The sequence below is a fragment of the Pristiophorus japonicus genome, chromosome 18 (genome assembly GCF_044704955.1).
Source record: "Pristiophorus japonicus isolate sPriJap1 chromosome 18, sPriJap1.hap1, whole genome shotgun sequence".
Lineage (NCBI taxonomy): Eukaryota > Metazoa > Chordata > Chondrichthyes > Pristiophoridae > Pristiophorus > Pristiophorus japonicus.
In genome coordinates this window covers 110,753,535-110,776,698 of record NC_091994.1, presented here as the reverse complement: position 1 = coordinate 110,776,698, position 23,164 = coordinate 110,753,535, and the positions used below count along the sequence as shown (strand labels likewise).

Sequence of the window (23,164 nt, the reverse complement as noted above, 5' to 3'; positions counted from 1 at the left end):
GTCATATGATTTGTGCTTTAGCACAACAATATTGGAGCTGAGCAGGCCAGTGAATTTCCGGTCCAGCCATTAACCACGTTTTATTCACCGGCTTGAGCTGAATGTTTTATTTTTCAATGCGTGCCATGGTGTATTGATAAATTAAATACCATCTCTGAGCCGGAGTTGGGCAAGTAAACAAATGGGAATTCCTTCTATCTTAAAGGCCAAAGGATGTTTTCATCATAAAATTTACTTGTGAAGTAACTTCAATACAACTGCAAAACTGTTTAATTAAATATTTGATTAAAATAATTACCACTGAAATAATTACTCCGCAATCAAAGGCGTCCAGGCAAAATATGCTGGTTCACAATGTTTGAAAATAAACACCTTCTTGCCGGGAAGGCATTACGATGATATTTGGGCCGGGGAGAAGGTAAATGATAAAAAGCAAGTTGTAACATTAAGGTTTACTAATGATAAAAACAATACATTCAATTCATTCTTGTTGAATACAATCTGCACACCCACACCCCCACCCCCGGCCCAAATGTTGCTGAATCTTTAATGTGGTTTCCCTCCCAGTATTAAATAACTTTAAAAAGAGACAGTGCCACTTTGATTGCCTACATCATAAACTGTATTTCGAAATTAATGAATACATCATGTATCGAACCATTTCATGTGCTTTGCCGTAAAGTTCAATTTAAACACCACAAACGCGTTTCTAAAAAATAAACAAATGACCTCGCCACCATATTTTGCCATTTTATATTAAAAACTTTCTTGGGAGTCAAAATGAATGAAAGCAAAGGTGCTTAAAATGCAGGAAACTGTTGTTGCTTCTCCAACCCCACTCCTGACCAAAAAAAAAAGGGCGAGAGATAACAGCATTTTACTTACTGAACTGCTGCGATTCTCTCCACCAGTTAGGAACTGGACTGGAACACGGCCCTAGAAAGGAGAACAATGTCTGATGGAAGTGCCATGTCAAAGTGTCGCTATTGGGGCTGAATTTGAAATCCTGTCGGAACAGTTCAGGAACTATACTGTCGCCCTGAAATGAAATGGAAGTCGGTTCATCTAATGGAATTTCCGTAAGAGCTAACTGAAGTTGCTTTCCAAATTCAGGGTTCACTGCGATGGTTTTACTATGTGGTACTGCGTCAAGATTGTACAAATAACGGTACAAAGGTGACAAACGGATTTCTTGAACTAGAACCCTAAAGTTGCTTGAAAGCAACAAAATCAATTCTGTCACAGTCTCATTCGTCAGGTCTAACCCAGTCTGTGTGAGTGTGTGTAACTGCAACTACAGCCACAGCCAGACAAATACAAAGTTAATCTAATGTAACATAAAATCTGCAATGTACTATTGCCATTCACTTCCATCATACAATAATAATTCGAACACAAACTTATCATTTCCAGTTGGGTTCCTAGCAGGATTCACCTGTACCAGGTCTCGGAGGTGCTTCAAGCAACCAACGTATACTGCTAACACCTACTGAAGATTTGTTACTGGCACGGTATCTTCACATATAAGGAGGGTCTGGATTCCCATCCTTGTTGCCTTGGTTGATTCTGCATCGCATCAACAGCTGCCCGAGTGCTGACAAAACGCATCACAAACAAGGTGTTGAATTTTGCTGGGGTTTTAACCTACAACCAGGTAGATGGTAGGTGGGCGTTTTGACTTCTTCACCACTGAGGTAATACACCTTCGCGTGGTGAACCCTGAACTCTTCTGACCTGGTCATGCAATAATGTTGCACCGGAGTGCAACTGGGTGTAACTAGTCACACATATTCATCTGGTGTTTACATGTGCCTCAGCCTTATTTGCTGGGTTGCAAAAATCCACTGCTCAGGATGCAATAAGCATATATTTACAGTAAATTAATGGAATTATGGACATTCTGTTCATGGAGGCCAATCACTGGATCACATTTACTAATTAGTCATTGTCATTTTCATTACTGGCACCCTCGGGGTGTCGTAGTTTATCCACTTGCTCATTTATTTGTCCGTCACCACCCCGTCTATCCTCTGTCTGCACATTCGGACAATCGTCCTCATCCACATGGCTAACATCGTCATCTTCATCCTCATCCTCGTTCTCTTGTTTTTTCTCTTCTTCCCCTTGGACTTCCATCCTCACTTGACATTTAACATCTACTTCGCTGCTGTCGATGATGTGGCTAAGACTGCCCCCTTCAGGGCTGTGGTTCTCGGTGACTGGCGAGGTGGAAGCAGACTCGATGCTGACTGGCGAGATGTCGCTGCTGCTGTTGTTGTGATTGACTGTCACAGAGGTGGCTATTGTGGATGGTTTGACGGGGATTTGCCAAGACGGTATCTTTGGAGCTGAAGGGGAAGATGGGAACTGTCGCCTACAACCAAAATACAAGTTTGTGAATGTTCATGATCATAAAAAAATTTCAGTAAAATCTACAGGAAATATCTACAGCATCTGTAGGTTCTTTTTTTAGAGTTTGGTACACTATTATTCCTGAACGCGAGAGATGAAGGTTCTATTTGCAGGAGGGAGCACCGCCACTGAGCCCAAGACGATATCTAACATGGATTCACAATACAGGTGACAATTCAAAGGGAACTAAACTAGTGTTGTTACTCGCCCAGGCTTCTTCGGCAGCACCTCCCAAACCCACGACCTCTACCACCTAGAAGGACAAGGGCAGCAGGCGCATGGGAACACCACCACCTCCACGTTCCCCTCCCAGTCACACACCATCCTGCCTTAGAAATATAATACCGTTCCTTCATCGTCGCTGGGTCAAAATCCTGGAACTCCCTCCCTAACAGGACTGTGGGAGCACCTTCACCACACGGACTGCAGCAGTTCACCACCACCTTCTCAAGGGGCAATTAGGGATGGGCAATAAATGCTGGCCTTGCCAATGATGCCCATATCCAGTGAATGACTTTTTAAAAAAACTCAATATATTAATTTGCTAGTATTCATTTGTTGATTCTGTGAGCCAACCTGAATTGCGTGTGAAATGTTTCTAGCTGAGATTTATGGGAAAATGATGTTACAGTTCTTGTGTCGAGCTCTCCCATGGCAGCAATCAGAGAGAACAATGGCATTGCTTTTGTGGAATGCCTGCCTCCAAAGTCAATGGTGATATAATTTCCCACCAAGATGTCAGGAGAACACAGATAATCTAAATAGCTAAACACAGACTAGGGGAACAACAGCTCTCTAAGAAGCATTCACAATAAGAAACAAATAACCAAAACTGATTGGGGAATGGGTGGAGGAAAGGTGGGGAAAGATAAAATAGGAAAGAGTTATTGAGCACTTCAGCATGGGCTTGTCTGGGAAAACACACAATTTAAAAAATATGTATTTTTCCACATACCCCTGCAGTCCTCATTTCTATTTTTTGTTGTTGTCAATTTTCTCTCTTATACTGAATGTGCTGATTCTTACTGGAATACAGGTCCACAGTTGCTAGCAGAACTCCAGTTTCTCAGCCAAGTAGCTATTCTTGATGTGCAAGCCCCGATAGAAAGTGTTAACCGACTCTATGACAGTAGAGGACATCCCATTCTCTGCCATTGGATTATAATCAGGAGTGGAAACACAGTCTGATGCTCTCACTAGCCTGAGGTATTGCAGTCAATAGCTGCACTAGCTGTGACCAGCTAACTCAGCGTAGACCAGGAATTGAACCTGGGACCCACTGGGCTCTGTGGGTTCATGCCTTTACTCAGTGGGCCTTTGGGTAAGCTCACCTTAAAATCTGACTCGGTAGTAACCTCCTTGTAAGAACGTAAGACATAGAAGCAGGAGTAGGCCATTTGGCCCCTCGAGCCTGCTCCGCCATTCAATACGATCATAGCTGATTTGATCATGGGCTCAGCTCCACTTCCCCGTCCGCTCCCCATAACCCTTTACTCCCTTATGTCAGAAACCTCCCATTTTTGGTGAATTAGCACTCTCTGCACAAAAAGTATGCACTGGTATTTACCTGTTTTTTCAGACAGATTTCAGTTCATCTATTTCCAGTGCTAGCCCAGACCAACTTTACCTGCTTAGGAGAAGTCCTTTCAATGAGGTGATCTCAGCTTTCAATTCATTAACACTCTGAGACTCCAGAAGCCAATTTGTTGACGAGGCAGCCTGGGGAGAACCAGAGGACACAGATTTAAGGTGATTGGCAAAAGAACCAAAAACGACACAAGAGAAAACGTCTTTACACAGCGAGTGGTTGGGATCTGGAATGCACGGCCTGAAAGGGTGGTGGAGGCAGACTCCATTTTATTTTTCAAAAGGGAGTTGGATAAGTATCGGATGGAGAAAAAGTTGCAGGGCTACGGGGAAAGGGCGGAGGGAATGGGACTGGCTGAGAATAGGCACGGGCTCAATGGGCCGAATGGTCGGCTTCCGTGCTGTAACCATTCTATGATTCTATGGAAAGCAATCAGAGTCTAAACTGTAGGCCAGGTTTGTGTTTCAAAAATATACAAATGTATTTCCCAATGAGCTGGCTATTGTGTATGGAATGTTACAGCTACAGTCAGTTACTGAGTCTTCTAACACATGACATAGCAATTTTCTTGTCAGGAAATTAAAATTTTTTGTAAGTTCTTCTGCCCCACATTTTCTCACTCTCAGCCCGAGGTGAGGATGAGCTGACCTCCTTGCAGGTCTTTGCCACTGGTGCTCTCTGATTCTCTCTGACTGATGTCCTGTTTCTCAACGTGAGCAGAGAGTAGCCCTGAGGGGGAGGGAATGAGGATCTGACAACAGCAGGACTTCTATGGATGGAGGTCACAGCCTCTGAAAATATCAAACATTACACCCACCTGCCTCAGCACTGTGCGATATAAATAATAAAACGAACAAAAGCTGGGGGAGAAAAAAGGCGAAGTCGGCCCAAAGGGGCCGAATGGCCTACTCCTGCCGCTAATTCTTATGTTCTGTACCAATTCAAAAGAATCGCCCTTTTCTAGGCCAGTCGGCATTAAGACAAGTTCCTCTGCCTCAATTTTCAGGGTCGTAAAGGAACAGAGGATCCAGGAGGAATGGATAACAGACAGAGGTTGATCACTGATGTCTCAGGAGGCTAACACCCAGAGGAAGGCAAAGCAAACAGTTTATAAAAGGACACGGCTGTATAAGCATATAGACTTCAATCTATTCAGTAGATTCCTTACTCAATGCCGCTAACTAGTCAGCTATCTAATAATTAATCTCACCCATTTATATCTCAGACACTGATCTCAACTGTAAATTTATAATCAGCAAACAGTTAATGTTAAATGACTGTGACATAACTGAACTGCCTTTGTAACCTCTCAATTATTTTGTCAATTAACCCCATCTACTAATCAATGTTTATGTGCTGCTAACTAGGATTCTAAAGTTAACAAACAATTGTTAGTTCTTGACTTTGTTGTCGAGACTTCTTTGGTAATAGGTGCGAATGAGTTAATCCATTCACTCGGGAGTTGTTGCGGACCCTGATGGGAGGTTGATGGTATAAATGCTAATCTATCCAAACTAGTTACGGTAAAACAGTTTGGCACCATTAACTCCTAGGCATAAACCGTTTGTTGACATGAGGCCGAGGTGAGGGGGTTAAGGATTTGCCTTGTGTTCTCGTCAGGATATCAGTCCCAGTGATCTCACGCTTGATAACAGGAATTTATGAGAAATTGCTCCCATGCAACTGATCACCAGGAGCTGTGCTTCTGGGAACTTACGGAGAAGGACAGCAAGGATTTAGGACACTCTTTTCTCTGTTTATTTTTTCCCAAGAACAGTTCATATATTGTGTAATAAAAACAGGAAATGCTAGAAATCTCAGCAGGTCAGGCAACATCTGTGGAGAGAGAAAGAGAGTTAACGTTTCAGGTCCATGAGTCTTCATCAGACCCGAGCAGAAGGGTCATCGACCTGAAACGTTAACTCTGTTTCTCTCTCCACAGATGTTTCCTGACCTGCTGAGATTTCCAGCTTTTTCTGTTTTTATTTCAGATGCCAGCGTCCGCAGTATTTTGCTTTTGCATATATTGTGTAAATTTGGTTGTTGTATTCCTTTTAACACCTTGCTGTGTCTTTTTTCGTCTCTATATTATCTCACCTATAAGTAAATCTGACCAAGCAGTTTTAGCCTGTACACAGTCTGCCGACATGCTATTTTCTAGCTTTGAAGATGCCAGAAAGATGTGGAGGGTATTTTGTGTATTCTTCAGTGTAAATTGTTAAACCTGGGTATGCTAACAACAACTTGTATTTATATAGCGCCTTTAACGTAGTGAAACGTCCCAAGGTGCTTCACAGGAGTGTTACAAGATAAAAATTTGACACCGAGCCGCACAAGTAGAAACTAGCGCAGGTGCCTTGGTCAAAGAGGTAGGTTTTAAGGAGCGTCTTGAAGGAGGAAAGAGAGGCGGAGAGGTTTAGGGGGGGGGGGGGGGGGGGAGTTCCAGAGCTTGGGGCCTGGGCAACAGAAGGCACGACCACCAATGGTGGAGCGATTATAATCAGGGATGTTCAAGAGGGCAGAATTAGAGGAGCGCAGACATTTCGGGGTGGGGGTGGGGGGGGGGGGGGGAGGGCGTTGTGGGGCTGGAGGAGATTAGAGATAGGGAGGGACGAGGCCATGGAGGGATTTGAAAACAAGGATGAGAATTTTGAAATTGAGGCGTTGCTTATACATAACAGTGAAACATGAAGGGTTTGGTTCATTGGGGACTCAGTCTAGACTGCTTATGGTAATCCAACCATGAACAATAGACCAGGCATTGGGAACCCCCCACCCCGCCCCCCAAACTGTAATACTTCTCCCAAATACGGTGACTGATCCTGGGCCACGGTTTCACAGGTACTAGCAGCCTTCCAGTACTTAACCCAAGTGGCATTCCTCATCATGTGCAAGTCTGGATGAGGGCGAGTAAGATATTTGATTGTGATGCAGCAGCATCACAATCAAACCTGATCCCGTCAGGAGTCAAAGGCCAGCAGGTGGGAATAGGAACCCTGAATAATGTTTAGAATTTTTGAGAAAAAAAATCGTGTGCCACAACAATGAATGTGCTTTTTTGGCAAAGTCTTCAGTGCATATTATGTTATACAGGTTGAACCGCCCTTATCTGGCACCCTTGGGACCTGGCCTGTTCCGAATAAGGGATTTTGCCGGATAAAGGGAGGTCACACCGAAGGGGGGGGGGTGGGGGGGGGTGGAGGAGGTCGGTGCTCTGGGTGGGCCTGAAGTATCGGCGTGCCGAGTGTTGGCGGGCCCCAAAATCGGGGTGGAGGTCAGCCGCGTTCTGCGCATGCGCCCCCGGCCACCAGAATCATGCCGGATGAGGGGTGGTGCCGGATGAGGGAGTCCCCGATAAGGGAGGTCCAACCTGCATCACTTTCACACCAAATTTTTAACTGAAGGCAATTTTATGCTAAGTTTAAGTATAAATGGGTTATTGTTGAATAGCCCAAAATAACTCAACTAATCCAGAGCCCACAGCACTTTGATAGACAGAGATAATGACGGAGTTATTTTGCTGCTCCTGTTCCATGAAGGAGTCTATGGAGAAGGCACTGGATAGAAGTAGGAAAAGCTGCCAATCCAGTTATCCCAGAACCGAAAATAGCCTGTACTCCCTTAACCAACGATAGTTTTCTGGTAATGGGTAGAAGTTTACCATGAGTCAACTTCTGCATTACAGTGTTCTTTTGGCTTAGAGCGGCTTACGAGAAATAAGACGTGTGACATTCTTTTTCACTTAACCTTTACGAAGAATTTTCATGGTATTCACAAAAATTTACGAGAAAAAAAAAATAACCATGTTAAGAAAAGATACTAAAATCAACCACAATACTACTTCTGTATATTATTTCAGCTTGAGTAACACTACTGAGGGGGATCGGGAACTTTAGATAGTCGGTTTAAAAAATAAATTCATTTATAATGGTCAAAAACGACTTCAACCCAATGAAACTCAACGTGTAAAGGAAAAGCAAAACACCGCGGAAGCTGAAGACAGAAAATGCTGGAAATACTCAGCAGGTCAGGCATCTTCTGTGGTGAGGGATAAACACGGTTAACTTTTCAGGTGGATGACCATTCCGGACGAAAGCTCACAGATGCTGCACTGACCCGAAGGGCTTTCCAGCATTTCCTGTGCGAAAAGAAAAAATGTTACATAAGAACCTTAGAACTAGGAGCAGGAGTAGGCCATACAGCTCCTCGGGCCTGCTCCGACATTCAATAAGATCATGGCTGATCATCGGCCTCAACTCCACTTTCCTGCCTGATCTCCATATCCCTCGATTCCCCTCAGTCCAAAAATCTACCTATCTCAGCCTTGAATATACTCAAGAGACTGAGCCTCCACAGCTCTCTGGGGCAGAGAATTCCAAAGATTCACCACCCTCTGAGTGAAGAAGACCCTCCTCGTCTCGGTCTTAAAAGGCCGTCCCCTTACCCTGAGACTATGCCCCCTACTAGTTCTGGATTCCAGCCCGGGGGAACAGCCTCTTAGCATCTACCCTGCCAATGCCCCTCAGAATTTTATATGTTTCAATAAGGTCGCCTCTCATTCTTCTAAATTTCAAAGAGTATAGGCCTAATCTACTCAATCGCTCCTCGTAGGACAAACCTCTCATCTCAGGAATCAGTCTAGTGAACCTTCATTGAACCGCCTCCAAGGTAAATATATCCTTCCTTAGATAAGGAGACCAAAACTGTGCACAGTACTCCAGGTGTGGTCTCACCAAAGCCCTGTACAATTGTAGTAAGACTTTATTACTAGGGGATTAGAGTACAAGAGTAATAAAGTTCTTTTTTGTTATTATTGAGGTATGGTTTTAACAACATTACTTATGAGGGTGAAGTTCAAATTCAGAGGGGGGGGACAGATCTGCTGCACGTGATACACCTTGTCCGATTTTCCTTTCATCAAAATCAAGGATGATCTTTTAGAAGATCTGATCTATAATTTAGGTCATGCTACAAAAAAGATCACTTCCTTGGGCCGTCTTCAGAAAAAGGAGTACCAAACAGGCAAGAATTTTTCCACATTATTTGACTGAAGAGGAAAAAAGGGTTTTGCACAGCTCCCACCAACGCTCCCATTAAAGTGCGCAGTTGTGAATAATCTCAAAGGTCCAGTGCAAGCCGCTCATCAGCTTTTACATGCGCAGAAATTTAAAGGGACTACGCATTAACAGAAACTGACTGCGCAGAACAAAGTGCAGATTACAACAACAACTTTAATTTATATAACGCCTTTAACGTAGTAAAATGTTCCTAGGCGCTTCCTAGGTGTTATAAGACAAAATAAATAAATTTGACACTGAGCCACATAAGAAGAAATTACAGCAGATAATCAAAAGCTTGGTCAAAGAGGTAGGTTTTAAGGAGCATCTTAAAGGAGGAAAGAGAGGCGGAGAGGTTTAGAGGGGAGTTCCAGAGCTTGGGGCCCAGGCTGCTGAAGGCACGGCCACCGATGGTTGAGCAATTATAATCAGGGATGCTCAAAAGTGCAGAATTAAGAGAAGTGCAGATATTTTGGGGGGAGTTGTGAGGCTGAAGGAGATTACAGAGATAGGGAGGGGAGAGGCCATGGAGGGATTTGTAAACAAGAATGAGAATTTTGAAATCGAGGCATTGCTTAACCGGGAGCCAATGTAGGTCAGCGAGCACAGGGGTGATGGGTGAGCGGGGCTTGGTGCGAGTTAAGACACGGGGCAGCGAGCACAGGGGTGATGGGTGAGCGGGACTCGGTGCGAGTTAAGACACGGGGCAGCGAGCACAGGGGTGATGGGTGAGCGGGATTCGGTGCGAGTTAAGACACGGGGCAGCGAGCACAGGGGTGATGGGTGAGCGGGATTTACTGGGAACACTGGCTCCCACACCCCCACTTTTAAAGGAAGTTTTGTATTGCTTTTTTATTATTGGTTCCTGGGATGTGGGCGTCGCTGGCAAGGCCACAGTTATTGCCCATCCCTAACTGTCCTCGAGAAATGTTTATAGTATATAGCAAAAACAGCCTCTAGCACATGCTGAGTGTTTGGGATAATTACACTGCTTTACACTGCTTTGGGGATCATCAATCCTACATGTAATAAAAGGACAATTTGACTAAACGCAGTCTTGTTCTTTTTGGAATCACTGGTATTTGATCATTTTTGAAATGTCAGTTTTAGATTTGAACAAATATTATCTAGCCGGAGCATTGCGAACAAAACCCCTGGGATACTAGATCAAAACTTAAATTATATTTACCGTGGCTAAATATTAACGCCGACATTAATTTGGACTTTTGACAATTTCTGTTGGGAGTTACATTGCAATTCGACTTCCTAGTCAGAATTTCCTTTCTTAACCCACCCAAAATAATGACACATATTGAACAATCTGCTTTAAACTAGTTGTGATACGAAGGACCGCCGCTATGATGGTGAGCATTCTGGGATACAAGCCAATAATTTCAGCAAATATATATTTTTAAAAAATTACAATATGGTTATAGTGTGTGAATTGTCCCTATAGTTTTGTTATATTTTTTGCAAGCTCTGGAACTCCCTGCCTAAACCTCACTACCTCTCTTTCCTCCTTCAAGACACTCCTTAAAACCTACCTCTTTGACCAAGCTTTTGGTCACCTGCCCTAATTTCTCCTTATGCGGCTCGGAGTCAAATTATTTATCTCCTAACAGTCCTGTGAAGTGCCTTGGGATGTTTCACTACGTTAAAGGCGCTATATAAATACAAGTTGTTGTTGCTGATTCATAAAGATCATAAAGGCATAATACTCAGCATTAATGATCGAGAAACTAGTTTTGTTTTATGACCGAACCAATGCTCAAGTTTGGAAACTGCAACCTGGGTTCAGTACTCACAGGAAAAAGTGAATACTTAAAGCCAGGCTGTCTCAGCACTGGGTTCCTTCACTACTGATCTATTTATCCCAAGCACTCAGCATGTGTTAGAGGCTTTTTTTGGTTATACATACTATAAACAAAATTCTTGCCAAAATGAGCAGGATCTATATTTTGGGTATATGGGACAGGTGAGGATTACCTGGAGTGTAATACCATTCCAACTTGCAACCTAACATAATACAGCACTACACTTATTGTACGTATACAACCGACTTGGCAACTTCATGAAAATTATACCCATGTTATCAGCAGTTCAAGGATCTCCAAGTTAATTTTCATGCAATTATCCCCACCCCCATGTTAGTTGCACAATGAGTTTTCACTTTGATGTCGTTTAGAATTTTTCACTACCCAAGACAATCCCTGTTGCACAATCAATTCAACAACTTTCATTTATACAACACGTTTAACATAGAAAAACATCCCATGGTGCTTCAGAGAAGTGTAATCAGACAATAAATGGGCGCCGACGCCAAAGAAGGAGATATGAGAGGGGTCAAAGAGGCGGGTTTTAAAGCGAGTCTTAAAGAAGGACTGGGAGCTGGAGAGATTTAGGGAGTTAATTTTAGAAGCTATGGCATAGACGACTGAAGGTATGGCCGTCAATGGTGGGGCGAAGCGAGGGGAGAGACCAGAGTCCGAGGGATAGATCGTTCGGGGAGGATGTTGTAGAGCTGGAGGAGATAGGGAGGGGTAAGGAATGAAGGGATGTAAGTAAAAGGCATGGATGAGGGTTTCAGCAATTGACAGGCTCTGGCAGGGGTGAAGAAGGGTGAAATTATGGAGGTGGAAGTAGTGAGTGTTTGTGATTTAGTGAATACAGGATCAATAAGCTCAGCTAGGGGTCAAACATGCCACTGAGATTGCAGACCGTCTGATTCAACCTGAGACAGTGGCCAGGGAAGTGGATGGAATTGCTGGCAAGGGTATAGCGTTTTGGTGAGGGCTGAAGATGATGGCTTTGATCTTCTAAATATTTAACTGGAGGAAATACTTGCCACAGAGGGAGTGCAATGAAGGTTCACCAGACTGATCCCTGGGATGGGGGGATCGTCCTATGAGGAGAGATTGAGTAGACTAGGCCTATATTCTTCAGCGTTCAGAAGAATGAGAGGTGATCTCATTAAAACATATAAAATTCTTACAGGGCTTGACAGGGTAGATGCAGGGAGGATGTTTCCCCTGGCTGGGGAGTCGAGAACCAGGGATCACAGTCTCAGAATAAGGGGTCGGCCATTTAGGACTGAGATGAGGAGAAACTTCTTCACTCAGAGGGCGGTGAATCTTTGGAATTCTCTACCCCAGGGGGTTGTGGAGGCTCAGACTTTGAGTGTCGTCAAGACGGAGATCGCTAGATTTTTGGACTTGAGGAAAGTGGAGTCGAGGTAGAAGATCAGCCATGATCTTATTGAATGGCCTAAGAACACAAGAACATAAGAAATAGGAGCAGGAGTAGGCCACCTGGCCCCTCGAGCCTGCTCCGCCATTCAATAAGATCATGGCTGATCTGATCATGGACCCAGCTCCACTTCCCTGCCCGCTCCCCATGACTCTTTCCTCTCTTATCGCTCAAAAATCTGTCGATCTCCGCCTTAAATATATTCAATGACCCAGCCTTCACAGCTCTCTGGGGCAGAGAATTCCACAGATTTACAACCCTCTGAGAGAAGAAATTTTTCCTCATCTCAGTTTTAAATGGGCGGCCCCTTATTCTATGTTCCCTAGTTTTAGTTTCCCCTACTCCTGCTCCTATTTCTTATGATCTTATGAAATTGTGGCTTATCCAAGACTGGATGTTGGACAAGAAATCTGACAACACAGAGGCAGTGGAGGGGTCAAGGGAGGTTGTGGAGAGGTAATGCTGGGTGTCATCAGCATACTTCTGGAAGTTGACCAGATTTCTGCAGATGATGTCGCCGAGGGGCTGCAGGTCGATAAGGAAGAGAAGAGGGCCCAGGACTGATCCTTCAGGGACTCCAGAAATAACTGCAGGAGCAGGAAGAGAAGCCATTGCTGGAGATGTTCTGGTTATGTAAGAGTGGAACTAATTGAGGACAGTCCCTCTCAGTTGAACAACAGAGGAGAGGCGTTCGAGGAGGTAGCTGTGGTCGACCACTGTCAAAGACTGCAAAAAGGTCGAGCATGTCATTTGTGACTTTGGTTAGGGCTGTCTCAGTACTGTGGCAGGGGCGGTAACCCGCTTACAGATATCCAAATGTGGAGTTGCAAGAAAAGACGGACACAGATTTGGAAGGCGATAACGGTTCAAGGACTTTAGAGACGAAAGGGAGGTTTGAGTTGGGCAGTAGTTTGCAAGGACGAAGGGTTCAGGGCGAGTCTCTGAGGAGAGGGCGATGAAAGGGAACAGAACAGAGGGAACCATTTATAATGTCAGCTAGCATGGGGGCTTATAAGGGGAAGTTAGGAAGTCCGCAATTTAATAGCCCTGCGTCATGGGAGCAAGTAGTGGGACCCATGAATAAGATGGGTTTGGACAGGGGATGAGCGGAGTTAGGTGGGAAACTAGAGAAAGACGCAGGTTCGGGATTAGGGCAGAGGGGAGCCTGAGGAGGGTGGGTGTTGGTGGGGAGGGTTGGTGGGGGGGGGGGTGGAAGTTTGGTCTGGTGGACAAAGGGAAGGGGAACAGGGGCATAGATGGAGGAGAGAGCGCGGTTGAGTAGATCAACAGCTGCAGATGTAATGTGGCGAATGGTGGCCCAAAGGCTAAGCAGTTGGTAGCTTGAAAGTGAAATTGTAAGCGACTTGGGGAGGATTCCCACCCCCCCTCCCTGGCAGATGCAGAATAAAGTGGGGATGGAAGGGGTTGTGGGCATGTGGGTGACATGGGATACAAGGAAGTGGTCGGAGATGGGCCTTGTCTGTGATTGAGACCATGGGAGTAGAGGGGCCACGTGAGGGGCAAGGTTGAGGAGTTGGCCGTGAAGTGTGTAGGAGAGTTTATATCCATAATTCACCTCAAAATATACCTGCCCATTTTTATGGGCAGTGCCCACATTAACCAATTTGGGGGATTATAGCCATGCACTGGGTTCACCATTTGTGCACATACTGGGTTCCAAAAACACGAGATTGATTTGAAACTGCAGCTTCCAACCCTCTGCCTTTCTATAATTACAGCAGATAAACATGAACTCTTTCAAAAACGATTAAGTAGACATAGACTTTTGGGGCGGAGGCAGTGGTGGAGAAAAGACTTTTAACCACATTAGTAAGGTTATAGCATGTACCAATATCTAGCACAGGTAGGTATTGATCAATATATTCCCCAACTTGGTCTTTGAGTTTATATGTGTACAGATAGTGCTGCCTCATATGGCTGTACACTCTACCAACTGTGATCACTTAAGTAATGTTAACAGCTGAACAGTCATAAACCCCTAATGCCTTAATGCTAAGTGTTTTTTATATATATATATATAAGAAACATGTGTTGCTAATCACTCATTGAGCACCTGGAAACAATTGCTCGGTTTTCCACACTGGCTTTGAACTACAAGGCCCCCGTGTTTCCAAAGTAAATCTGAAATTAATTCGGACGGTCGTAATGCGAGCCGACTGTTGTCATTGGACCATTTTATTACAGCCTTAATTTAACACGTGTTGAATTTTCTACCTGCTCCAGGATGGTACCCAACACCTGCCAATGTTTGACGGGCTCTTCAGGGAAGGGAGCGAGATTGCTTTTTTGTGTCACTGGCAATATAGATAGCGGTTACCCCACCATTTCAGAGACATTTCTTATTTAAAGCAATTAACCCCTATGTACTGCTTCAATCTTTGGAAAAACAATTAAGCAAAATGAGTCCCGAAAACACGCAATGCTTAGCTAATCCTGAGATGTTAAAGAGCCGGGAAAAATTAAACTATCGGACACAGACTCCTTGTATATACTATGGGAAGCAAGGGGATCCATGGACTACACGCTTAAAATCCCTAGATTCTGGGGAGGTCCCAGCAGATTGGAAAACTGCAAATGTAACGCCCCTATTCAAAAAAGGAGGCAGATAAAAAGCAGGAAACTATAGACCAGTTAGTCCAACATCGGTGGTTGGGAAAATGTTGGAGTCCATTATTAAAGAAGCAGTAACAGGACATTTGGAAAAGCAAAATTTGGTCAAGCAAAGTCAGCATGGATTTATGAAGGGGAAGTCACGTTTGACAAATTTGCTGGAATTCTTTGAGGATGTAACAAGGTGCCACACAAAAGGTTACTGCACAAGATAAATGTTCACAGGGTTGGGAGTAATATATTAGCATGGATAGAAGATTGGCTGTCAAACAGTCGGGATAAATGGTTCATTCTCTGGTTGACAATCAGTAACAAGTGGGGTGCCGCAGGGATCAGTGCTGGGACTCCATCTATTTACAATCTATATTAACGACTTGGAAGAAGGGACTGAGTGTAACGTAGCCAAGTTTGCTGATGATACAAAGATGGGAGGAAGGTCAATGTGTGAGGAGGACATAAAGAGGCTGCAGGAGAACATAGACAGTCTAAGTGAGTGGGCAAAGAATTTGACAGATGGAGTATAATGTTGGAAAGTGTGAGGTCATGCACTTTGGAAGAAAAAATCAAAGAGCAAGTTATTATTTAAATGGAGAAAGATTGCAAAGTGCTGCAGTACAGCGGGACCTGGGGGTACTTGTGCAAAAAACACAAAATGGTAATATGCAGGTACAGCAAGTGATCAGGAAGGCCAATGGAATCTTGGCCTTTATTGCAAAGGGGATGGAGTATAAAAGCAGGGAAGTCTTGCTACAGTTATACAGGGTATTGGTGAGGCCACACCTGGAATACTGCGTGCAGTTTTGGTTTCCATATTTACGAAAGGATATACTTGCTTTGGAGGCAGTTCAGAGAAGGTTCACTTGGTTGATTCCGGCGATGAGGGGGTTGACTTATGAGGAAAGGTTGAGTAGGTTGGGCCTCTACTTATTGGAATTCAGAAGAATGAGAGGTGATCTTATAGAAACGTGTAAGATTATGAGGGGGCTTTGTGGAAATGTATTTTTATCTAAGCTGATACCATACGGTATTTGTGTGCCCTTTGCAATATATATATAACAAAATGGAGTCCTGGTCCTTCCAGAACTTTCTGCATAAAAACAGTCAGCTTGCATAAACAGCTAAACCTGGTTTGAGATAGCTGATGGCCATCAGACAGCTAGGAAACAAGTCATGCTGAGACAAGTACCCCCCTCCTATTGTCTATACGACACAAGTTCCATGCCACCCCACCCTTTTCGAAGTACTCAAACCACCAGCCATTATCTCTTGTAGAGACCTCATCCATTTGATGCAAACAGATAACTGACTAGGAAACTGAACAATCCTGACACAATGCAAGACAGGTAATAGCTCATTACCACACTCTCATGGAGTAATGGCCGGCTGGCCAACTAATAACCCTGACAAAAGGAAATATCTGGAAACCATGTCAGGACAAGGATGTAGTAATTAACTCTTTATCTGTATTCACTGACTGCGAGACAGAGCCAATACACAGGGAGAGGCCATAACTTGGGTTTTACTGTATAAATATCTCGTGAAACTGTACCATTGCGGAGGTGTTCACTTAGCCATTGACTGAGTGTGACCTGCCCCTTGCTAGCAAGTAAATTAAAGAAACTTCTGTCGGAGCTGAAAGTATCGGAGTCATTCTTTTCGGAGGTCGAGATTTCGACAGCTTGACAAGGTGGATGCAGAGAGGATGTTTCCACTGGTGGGGGAGACTAGAACTAGGGGGCATGATCTTAGAATAAGGGGCCGCCCATTTAGAACTGAGATGAGGAGAAAGTTCTTCTCTCTGAGGGTTGTGAATCTGTGGAATTCGCTGCCTCAGAGAGCTGTGGAAGCTGGGTCATTGAATATATTTAAGACAGAAATAGACAGTTTCTTAAACGATAAGGGGATAAGGGGTTATGGGGAGTGGGCAGGGACGTGTATCTGAGTCCATGATCAGATCAGCTATGATCTTATTAAATGGCGGAGCAGGCTCGAGGGGCCGTATGGCCTACTCCTGCTCCTATTTCTGATGTTCTTACGATCTTATAAATCTGACATTAAATGTTACAAAGGGGCACCATACCATGATAATTTATCCTGTATCCAATCCAGTGGCCAGATTAACGGTAGTAATCTTTTGAAGATGAAAAGACAAAATATATCTCCTAGCTATCAATAGCGAATAAATGCTAACCAACACACAAGCTCGAAAGACAAAGATTCTAAACAAAAGATTAATTGTAGCAATACAGCAGTAATTGGAATCCAGTATCGGTAATGGTCAGGGGATATCAAAGAAACAATGGCTTAGTGAAAAAATATATAGAAATAGAAATTAGGTCAAAGTCTAACTGCCCACTAGCTTTTCTCCTCCATTCCTGAAGGCATAGACTCATTCTAGCGCACGTTGCACAGGTGACAGCCTCGCTCCTGGTATCCCACCCCACGTGCGACCATTCTTCCTATGTCAGACAACATTGAGCATCAGCGGATCAAACATAATATGTTCACAGATCCTTAAAGTGGCAGGACAGGTCGATAAGGTAGCTAAAAAGGTATACAGAATGCTTTCCTTTATTAGCCGAGGCATAGAATACAAGAGTAGGGAAGTTATGTTAGGACTGTATAAACCACTAGTTAGGTCACAGCTCGAGTACTGCGTGCAGTTCTAGTCACCACATTACAGGAAGGTGATTGCACTAGAAAGGGTGCAGAGGAAATTTACGAGGATGTTGCCAGGACTGGAAAGCTTTAGCTATGAGGAAAGATTGGATAGGCTGGGGCTTGTTTTCTGTGGAAGAGGGGCTGAGGGGAGACCTTACAAAGAAGCTTGTGCTCTACCAAAAATGTCTGGGCTTCGAGCACCATGATTACTTACATGAGGGAAACATAGGAGATGGTACCAGTCGTGACACATTTTCTTTATCTTCCACTCAAGCTAAAGGTGCTTTAATTCAATTATTTAGCAAGAAGTCCAGCTGATTACCTCTCAATAAAGACAGTTTAGTTGGGCTGTAATTAAAGAGAGCCCCCCGCCCCCCCCCCCGGTCTGTTGAATACTCCACCCTAAGTGTTAGGCCAATTTGTTGTCCTTTTATTAGTTTAACCGGCGTTACTCTCCCTTCTCCACTTCATTTATTGATTGAAGCATCTATGTTCTGCTTTAATTTAGCGCACCATTTATTCACTTGATTCTTTACTCATCTTTTTTGCTTCAGCTTTTGATATCCATTTGCTCAGTGTCGGGTTATTATTCACATTTGCTTTTTCCTTCCTCCCGACAAATCACGCATCATTTGAAAAATAGCCGTAGTGGTACTCTCACTGGCAGCAGTCCCTCCTGCCGTCGGTGACCAGGTTGAAAATGCAGTTGCGTGCAGGAAAGCCGATTAGAACTGTGCTCAGAGCATCTCTTCAGGGATGCCCAAGTAACAAGACAGCTTCGATGACTCTGTACATCACTTTTTAAAAATGTCCTGCTTGTGCAAACCACAAAAGGGCATGCAATGCGTTGGGTGCAATGAGGCAATTAACTTGCTAAGTTGGCAAAGGGGGAAAAAAAACAGACAGCTGCATGGAAATCAAAGGGATGGATATGGAGTGTCCATAGGAACAGCTTATTAAGTGTTAGTGTATCAACCCGGACGCTAGACTTCCAAGGCACTTGCTTAATATTTCTGGATGCTTATGAAAAGGTTGATGGAATACATCAAATAGCTAGTGTTGCACCTCAATTTGGTGGCAGTTTGGACCTCTGTTACATAATTTAGTGATTTGAAGCAAATATTTCAGACAGGTGCATGCTAATAACCAATCGATAGCTCTGTACATTAATTTGGCCAAGTATGAAGGTATTAAAAGTATAAACTGAAGACTGCAGTAGGATAAGTTTCATTATCACTTCACATATGATGGAAATACCAAATAACTGTTTAACACGCCAAATTCACTCAAGCATTACTGGGCTAAGATCTTTTGGGAAATATGCTTTGTAGCAATGGTTACCTTGGCACCAATCAGTTCCTGGGACAGCTCCTGTAGCCTCTCTTGTTGCTGTTCCAGAAGCTCCTGCACTGAGGTAAGGTTTGTTTGTAGTTGTGTCACTATGCAAGAAAAGAAATGACATTATTCTAGATTCACAGTAATTATAGTTCTCTTACTAGCTACTATATTAAGTATACTATACTAAGTACTTAAATCTGGCACCAAGCTTATGGTTTACAGGGCTGTAGTAATACCCGCCCTCCTGTATAGCTCAGAGACGTGGACCATATACAGCAGACACCTCAAATCGCTGGAGAAATACCACCAGCGTTGTCCCCGCAAGATCCTGCAAGTTCCCTGGGAGGACAGATGCACCAACTTTAGTGTCCTCCTCATGCCAACATCCCCAGCATCGAAGCACTGACCACATTGGACGGGCCACATTGTTTGCATGCCTGAGACAAGACTCCCAAAGCAAGCGCAATACTCGGTGGGCAGAGGAAGCGTTTCAGGGACACCCTCAAAGCCTCTTTGATAAAGTGCAACATCCCCACCGACACCTGGGAGTCCCTGGCCAAAGACCGCCCTAAGTGGAGGAAGTGCATCCGGGAGGGCGCTGAGCACCTCGAGTTTCGTCGCCGAGAGCATACAGAAATCAAGCACAGGCAGCGGAAGGAGCGTGCGGCAAACCAGACTCCCCACCCACCCTTTCCTCCAACCACTGTCTGTCCCACCTGTGACAGAGACTGTAATTCCTGTATTGGACTGTTCAGTCACCTGAGAACTCACTTTTAGAGTGGAAGCAAGTCTTCCTGAATTCTGAGGGACTGCCTCTGATGATGATGATACTAAGAGCAATAGGTCAGGGATTGTCCTTCGCAATACCAAACTGTAATCCTCGTCCTGCACCACCTGGTAGAAGCTGCCCATCTGTTTTAAAGGGACACCATTGATTCCATCTTCCCTCCACAAGTCTGGGATTAAGTTTTTCCAAGATTGTTTTTATTTTCAGGCAGAAGGGTTAAACATGGAATTGAGTATTCAGAAAATATTGCATTAGCTTCACAATGACAAAGCTAAACTATTAAATAATAAACGGATATACAAGGTACATATCAGGTGGACCGCTTGCAGTCCATCCTTCTCCGACAGAGGTCAGCGAATAAGCATGGCGCTCTAGGTTGGTCACCTCTGCTGCTGGCCATCGCTCTGACCGAGAATTAACCAGCATCGTCATTAAAACTAATTTAAAGAAGCTCTACCACTATCCAGCAACAATATTCCCTTGTATTCATAAACATTAAGACATGGTTTAAGCAGATTAGATTTTTTTCACATTAACATCTATTCACTAATACTTGTAATGATAATTATATATTTGTTTTACATGGGGCATTGGAGGAATAGAATCTGGAACTCCTTTTAAATTAGAACACAGTACTATTATCATAATTTTCTGACAATTTTCTCATTTCAATAGCTGACTGTAGCATCATGTGACCTGGGTGAGAAGTTATTATTGAATTTGACAATGTAAGGTGACAAAAGTAATATACAGAAGTTGTAATGACAATCATACAAACCACCATAGAGGTTTAGAGGGGATTTGAGGGGAAATTTCTTCACCCAGTGTGGTGGGGTCTGGAACTCACTGCCTGGAAGGGTGGTAGAGGCAGAAACCCTCACCACATTTAAAAGGTGCTTGGATGGGCACTTGAAGTGCCGTGACCTGCAGGGTTACGGACCTAGAGCTGGTAAGTGGGATTAGACTGGATAACCTCTTGCTGGCTGGTGCAGATACGATGGTAAGTACTTCAGGGAATCGAATACGGCCAGAGTGATCTCCTGGACTAGTTTCGATTGCCTGGATGGGTCGGAGAGGAATTTTCCCAGATTTTTTCCCCCAATTGGCATGGGTTTTTAATCTGGTTTTTACCTCTCCCAGAAGATCACATGGCTCCGGTTGGAGTGGAGTGTAGAATGTTTCAGTGTAAGGGGTGTCACAGTTGTGTGAGGTGGACTGGTTGGGCTGGGTGCTCTTTACCTTTCCGCCATTGTTCATTGTTCATAGGTTTATATGTAACCTTCAGGGCTGCTGACCGAGGGCCGTGCGGCTCTTTGTCGGCCGGCGCGGACACAATGGGCCGAAATGGCCTCCCTCTGCGCTGTAAAAGTTTTTATGTTTCTATCAATGATTAATAGAAATAAAATGGGTTTGAATCATGATCCTTTTCCCATTATTTCCAAAAAGAGAAACAAAACAGTAACCCATTTTCAGACATTCCCATATTTTGTCTTGGTAACACTGGACAGAGCTTTCTACTTGTTCAAGGTAGTAGTGTCATTAAAATGGTTACCAACATACAATAGAAGAATTAGAAATGGCGCTGATCTGACCTTCTCCACCCAATATCTGTACATTTATAGCACAGGTTGGGGGTTTCATTTTGTATCCTAGGCTTTTCCGACACACTGTATAACATGCCGCGTCAATTCCACCCAAGTGTGATAAAACATTTGCCAAATAAAGCTTGTACCTAGCCATTTAGATTTGATCATTAGTTACTAAATTAATTCTTACACCAGCTTCTTAGAATAAAGTTGATTTCAGTGACACTTTTGAATTAATACTCTTGCAGAAGAATATAGTATACAAGCTGTACAAAATATGGAATATTTTGAGCAACTGAAGAATACTGATTTTTAAAAAAAATCTTCCTTTATGAATTAAAATCACGGAGGGACTGGATGGCACAGTAGATTAAAATTTGTGCCCATCCTTTAAAGACCCACTTTAAATCCAATACAGACGAATGGGAGACACATCTCTCGAAGAGCTGCTAAGGGCCTTTTGTGAAAGGAGCTTCTCGGGCAAGTTCCTGGTTGATGAGCGATCTCGACATGAGACTACACATTATTTGTCACTGACTGGCACTAATTGGGCAATATCACTCAATGACCATTAAACCAGCATGAACCCAACCACGTTCATTCGACTAAGTGGCAATTTTTCAAAAATGTTTTGCAATAAATTCAGTGTGTGCATAAACCCTATAAAATAAATAGCAATGAATTATTTTAAGTCAGTTGTAGGATATTTAAACCAAACTATGCTCTTGATTGTTTATTTACCTTGTAATTTGTTCAATCATGTTAATAAAGGTGTAATCTAGATGAATGCACACAAGGGTTCCTGCAGTGAAATGCTGTGGATTATCCAGATTAAGATATTGCACTTTGCTTCATGTCAAGCTTTGTTCATAAAATAGGATTAATGAAATTTGACGAATGCTGGGAGATAAAGATTAAGGGCTGCAAATATTCTCATTTTAGGAGGTTACAGGACAGCAAAATGGCCTGGTCTATGTAGCAGGTGCTTGAAATCAGAATTGTTATGACAACAACTTTAATTTATATAGCGCTTTTAATGTAGTAAAACGTTCCAAGGCACTTTACAGGAGCGCTTGCTATTAAAAATTTGACAGAGTTATTAGGACAGGTGACCAAAAGCTTGGTCAAAGAGGTAGCTTTTAAGGAGCACCTTAAAAGAGAAGAAAGGTAGAGGTAGAGAAGCAGGGAGCATTCCAGAGCTAGGGCCGAAGCAGCTGTAGGCACGGCCACCGATGGTGGAGCAAAGAAAATCGGCCAGAATTGGATGAGTGCAGAGATCGTGGAGGGTTGTAGGGCTGGAGGAGGTTACAGAGATAGGGAGGGGCGAGTACATGGAGGGATTTCAGTTATTTTGATACTTGACAAAAAGAGGTACGAAAGATTATTCAAGAATTATCCAATTGAACAAATACTTTGGTTCTGTCTTCACTAAGGAAGACACAAATAATCTTCTGGAAATACTAGGGGTTCGAGGGTCTAGCGAAAAGGAGGAACTGAAGGAGATCCTTATTAGTCAGGAAATTGTGTTAGGGAAATTGATGGGATTGAAGGCTGATAAATCCTCAGGGCCTGATTGGGATACATCCCAGAGTACTTAAGGAAGTGGCCCTAGAAATAGTGGATGCATTGGTCATCATTTTCCAACATTCTATTGACTCTGGATCAGTTCCTATGGACTGGAGGGTAGCTAATGTAACACCACTTTTTAAGAAAGGAGGGAGAGAGAAAACAGGGAATTATAGACCGGTTAGCCTGACATTGGTGGTGGGGAAAATGTTGGAATCAATTATTAAAGATGAAATAGCAGTGACAGGATTGGTCCAATTCAGCATGGATTTATGAAAGGGAAATCATGCTT

At 43.6% G+C, this 23,164-nt stretch overlaps 1 protein-coding gene across 3 annotated transcripts in view; it reads right to left on the bottom strand.

Moving 5' to 3' along the window:
- Positions 1–252: 252 nt before the first annotated feature.
- pex14 (peroxisomal biogenesis factor 14) overlaps positions 253–23,164 on the bottom strand; it is a 256,878-nt gene continuing 233,966 nt past the window's right edge. For all 3 annotated transcript variants that reach the window (XM_070860576.1, XM_070860575.1, XM_070860574.1), the window contains exons 7-9: positions 18,937–19,034; positions 4,040–4,131; positions 253–2,374 (exon numbers count right to left, since the gene is read on the bottom strand). In XM_070860576.1, the coding sequence (XP_070716677.1) occupies positions 1,939–2,374; positions 4,040–4,131; positions 18,937–19,034 (626 nt within the window). In that variant the 3' untranslated portion in view covers positions 253–1,938. The remainder of the gene's footprint in view (positions 2,375–4,039; positions 4,132–18,936; positions 19,035–23,164) is intronic.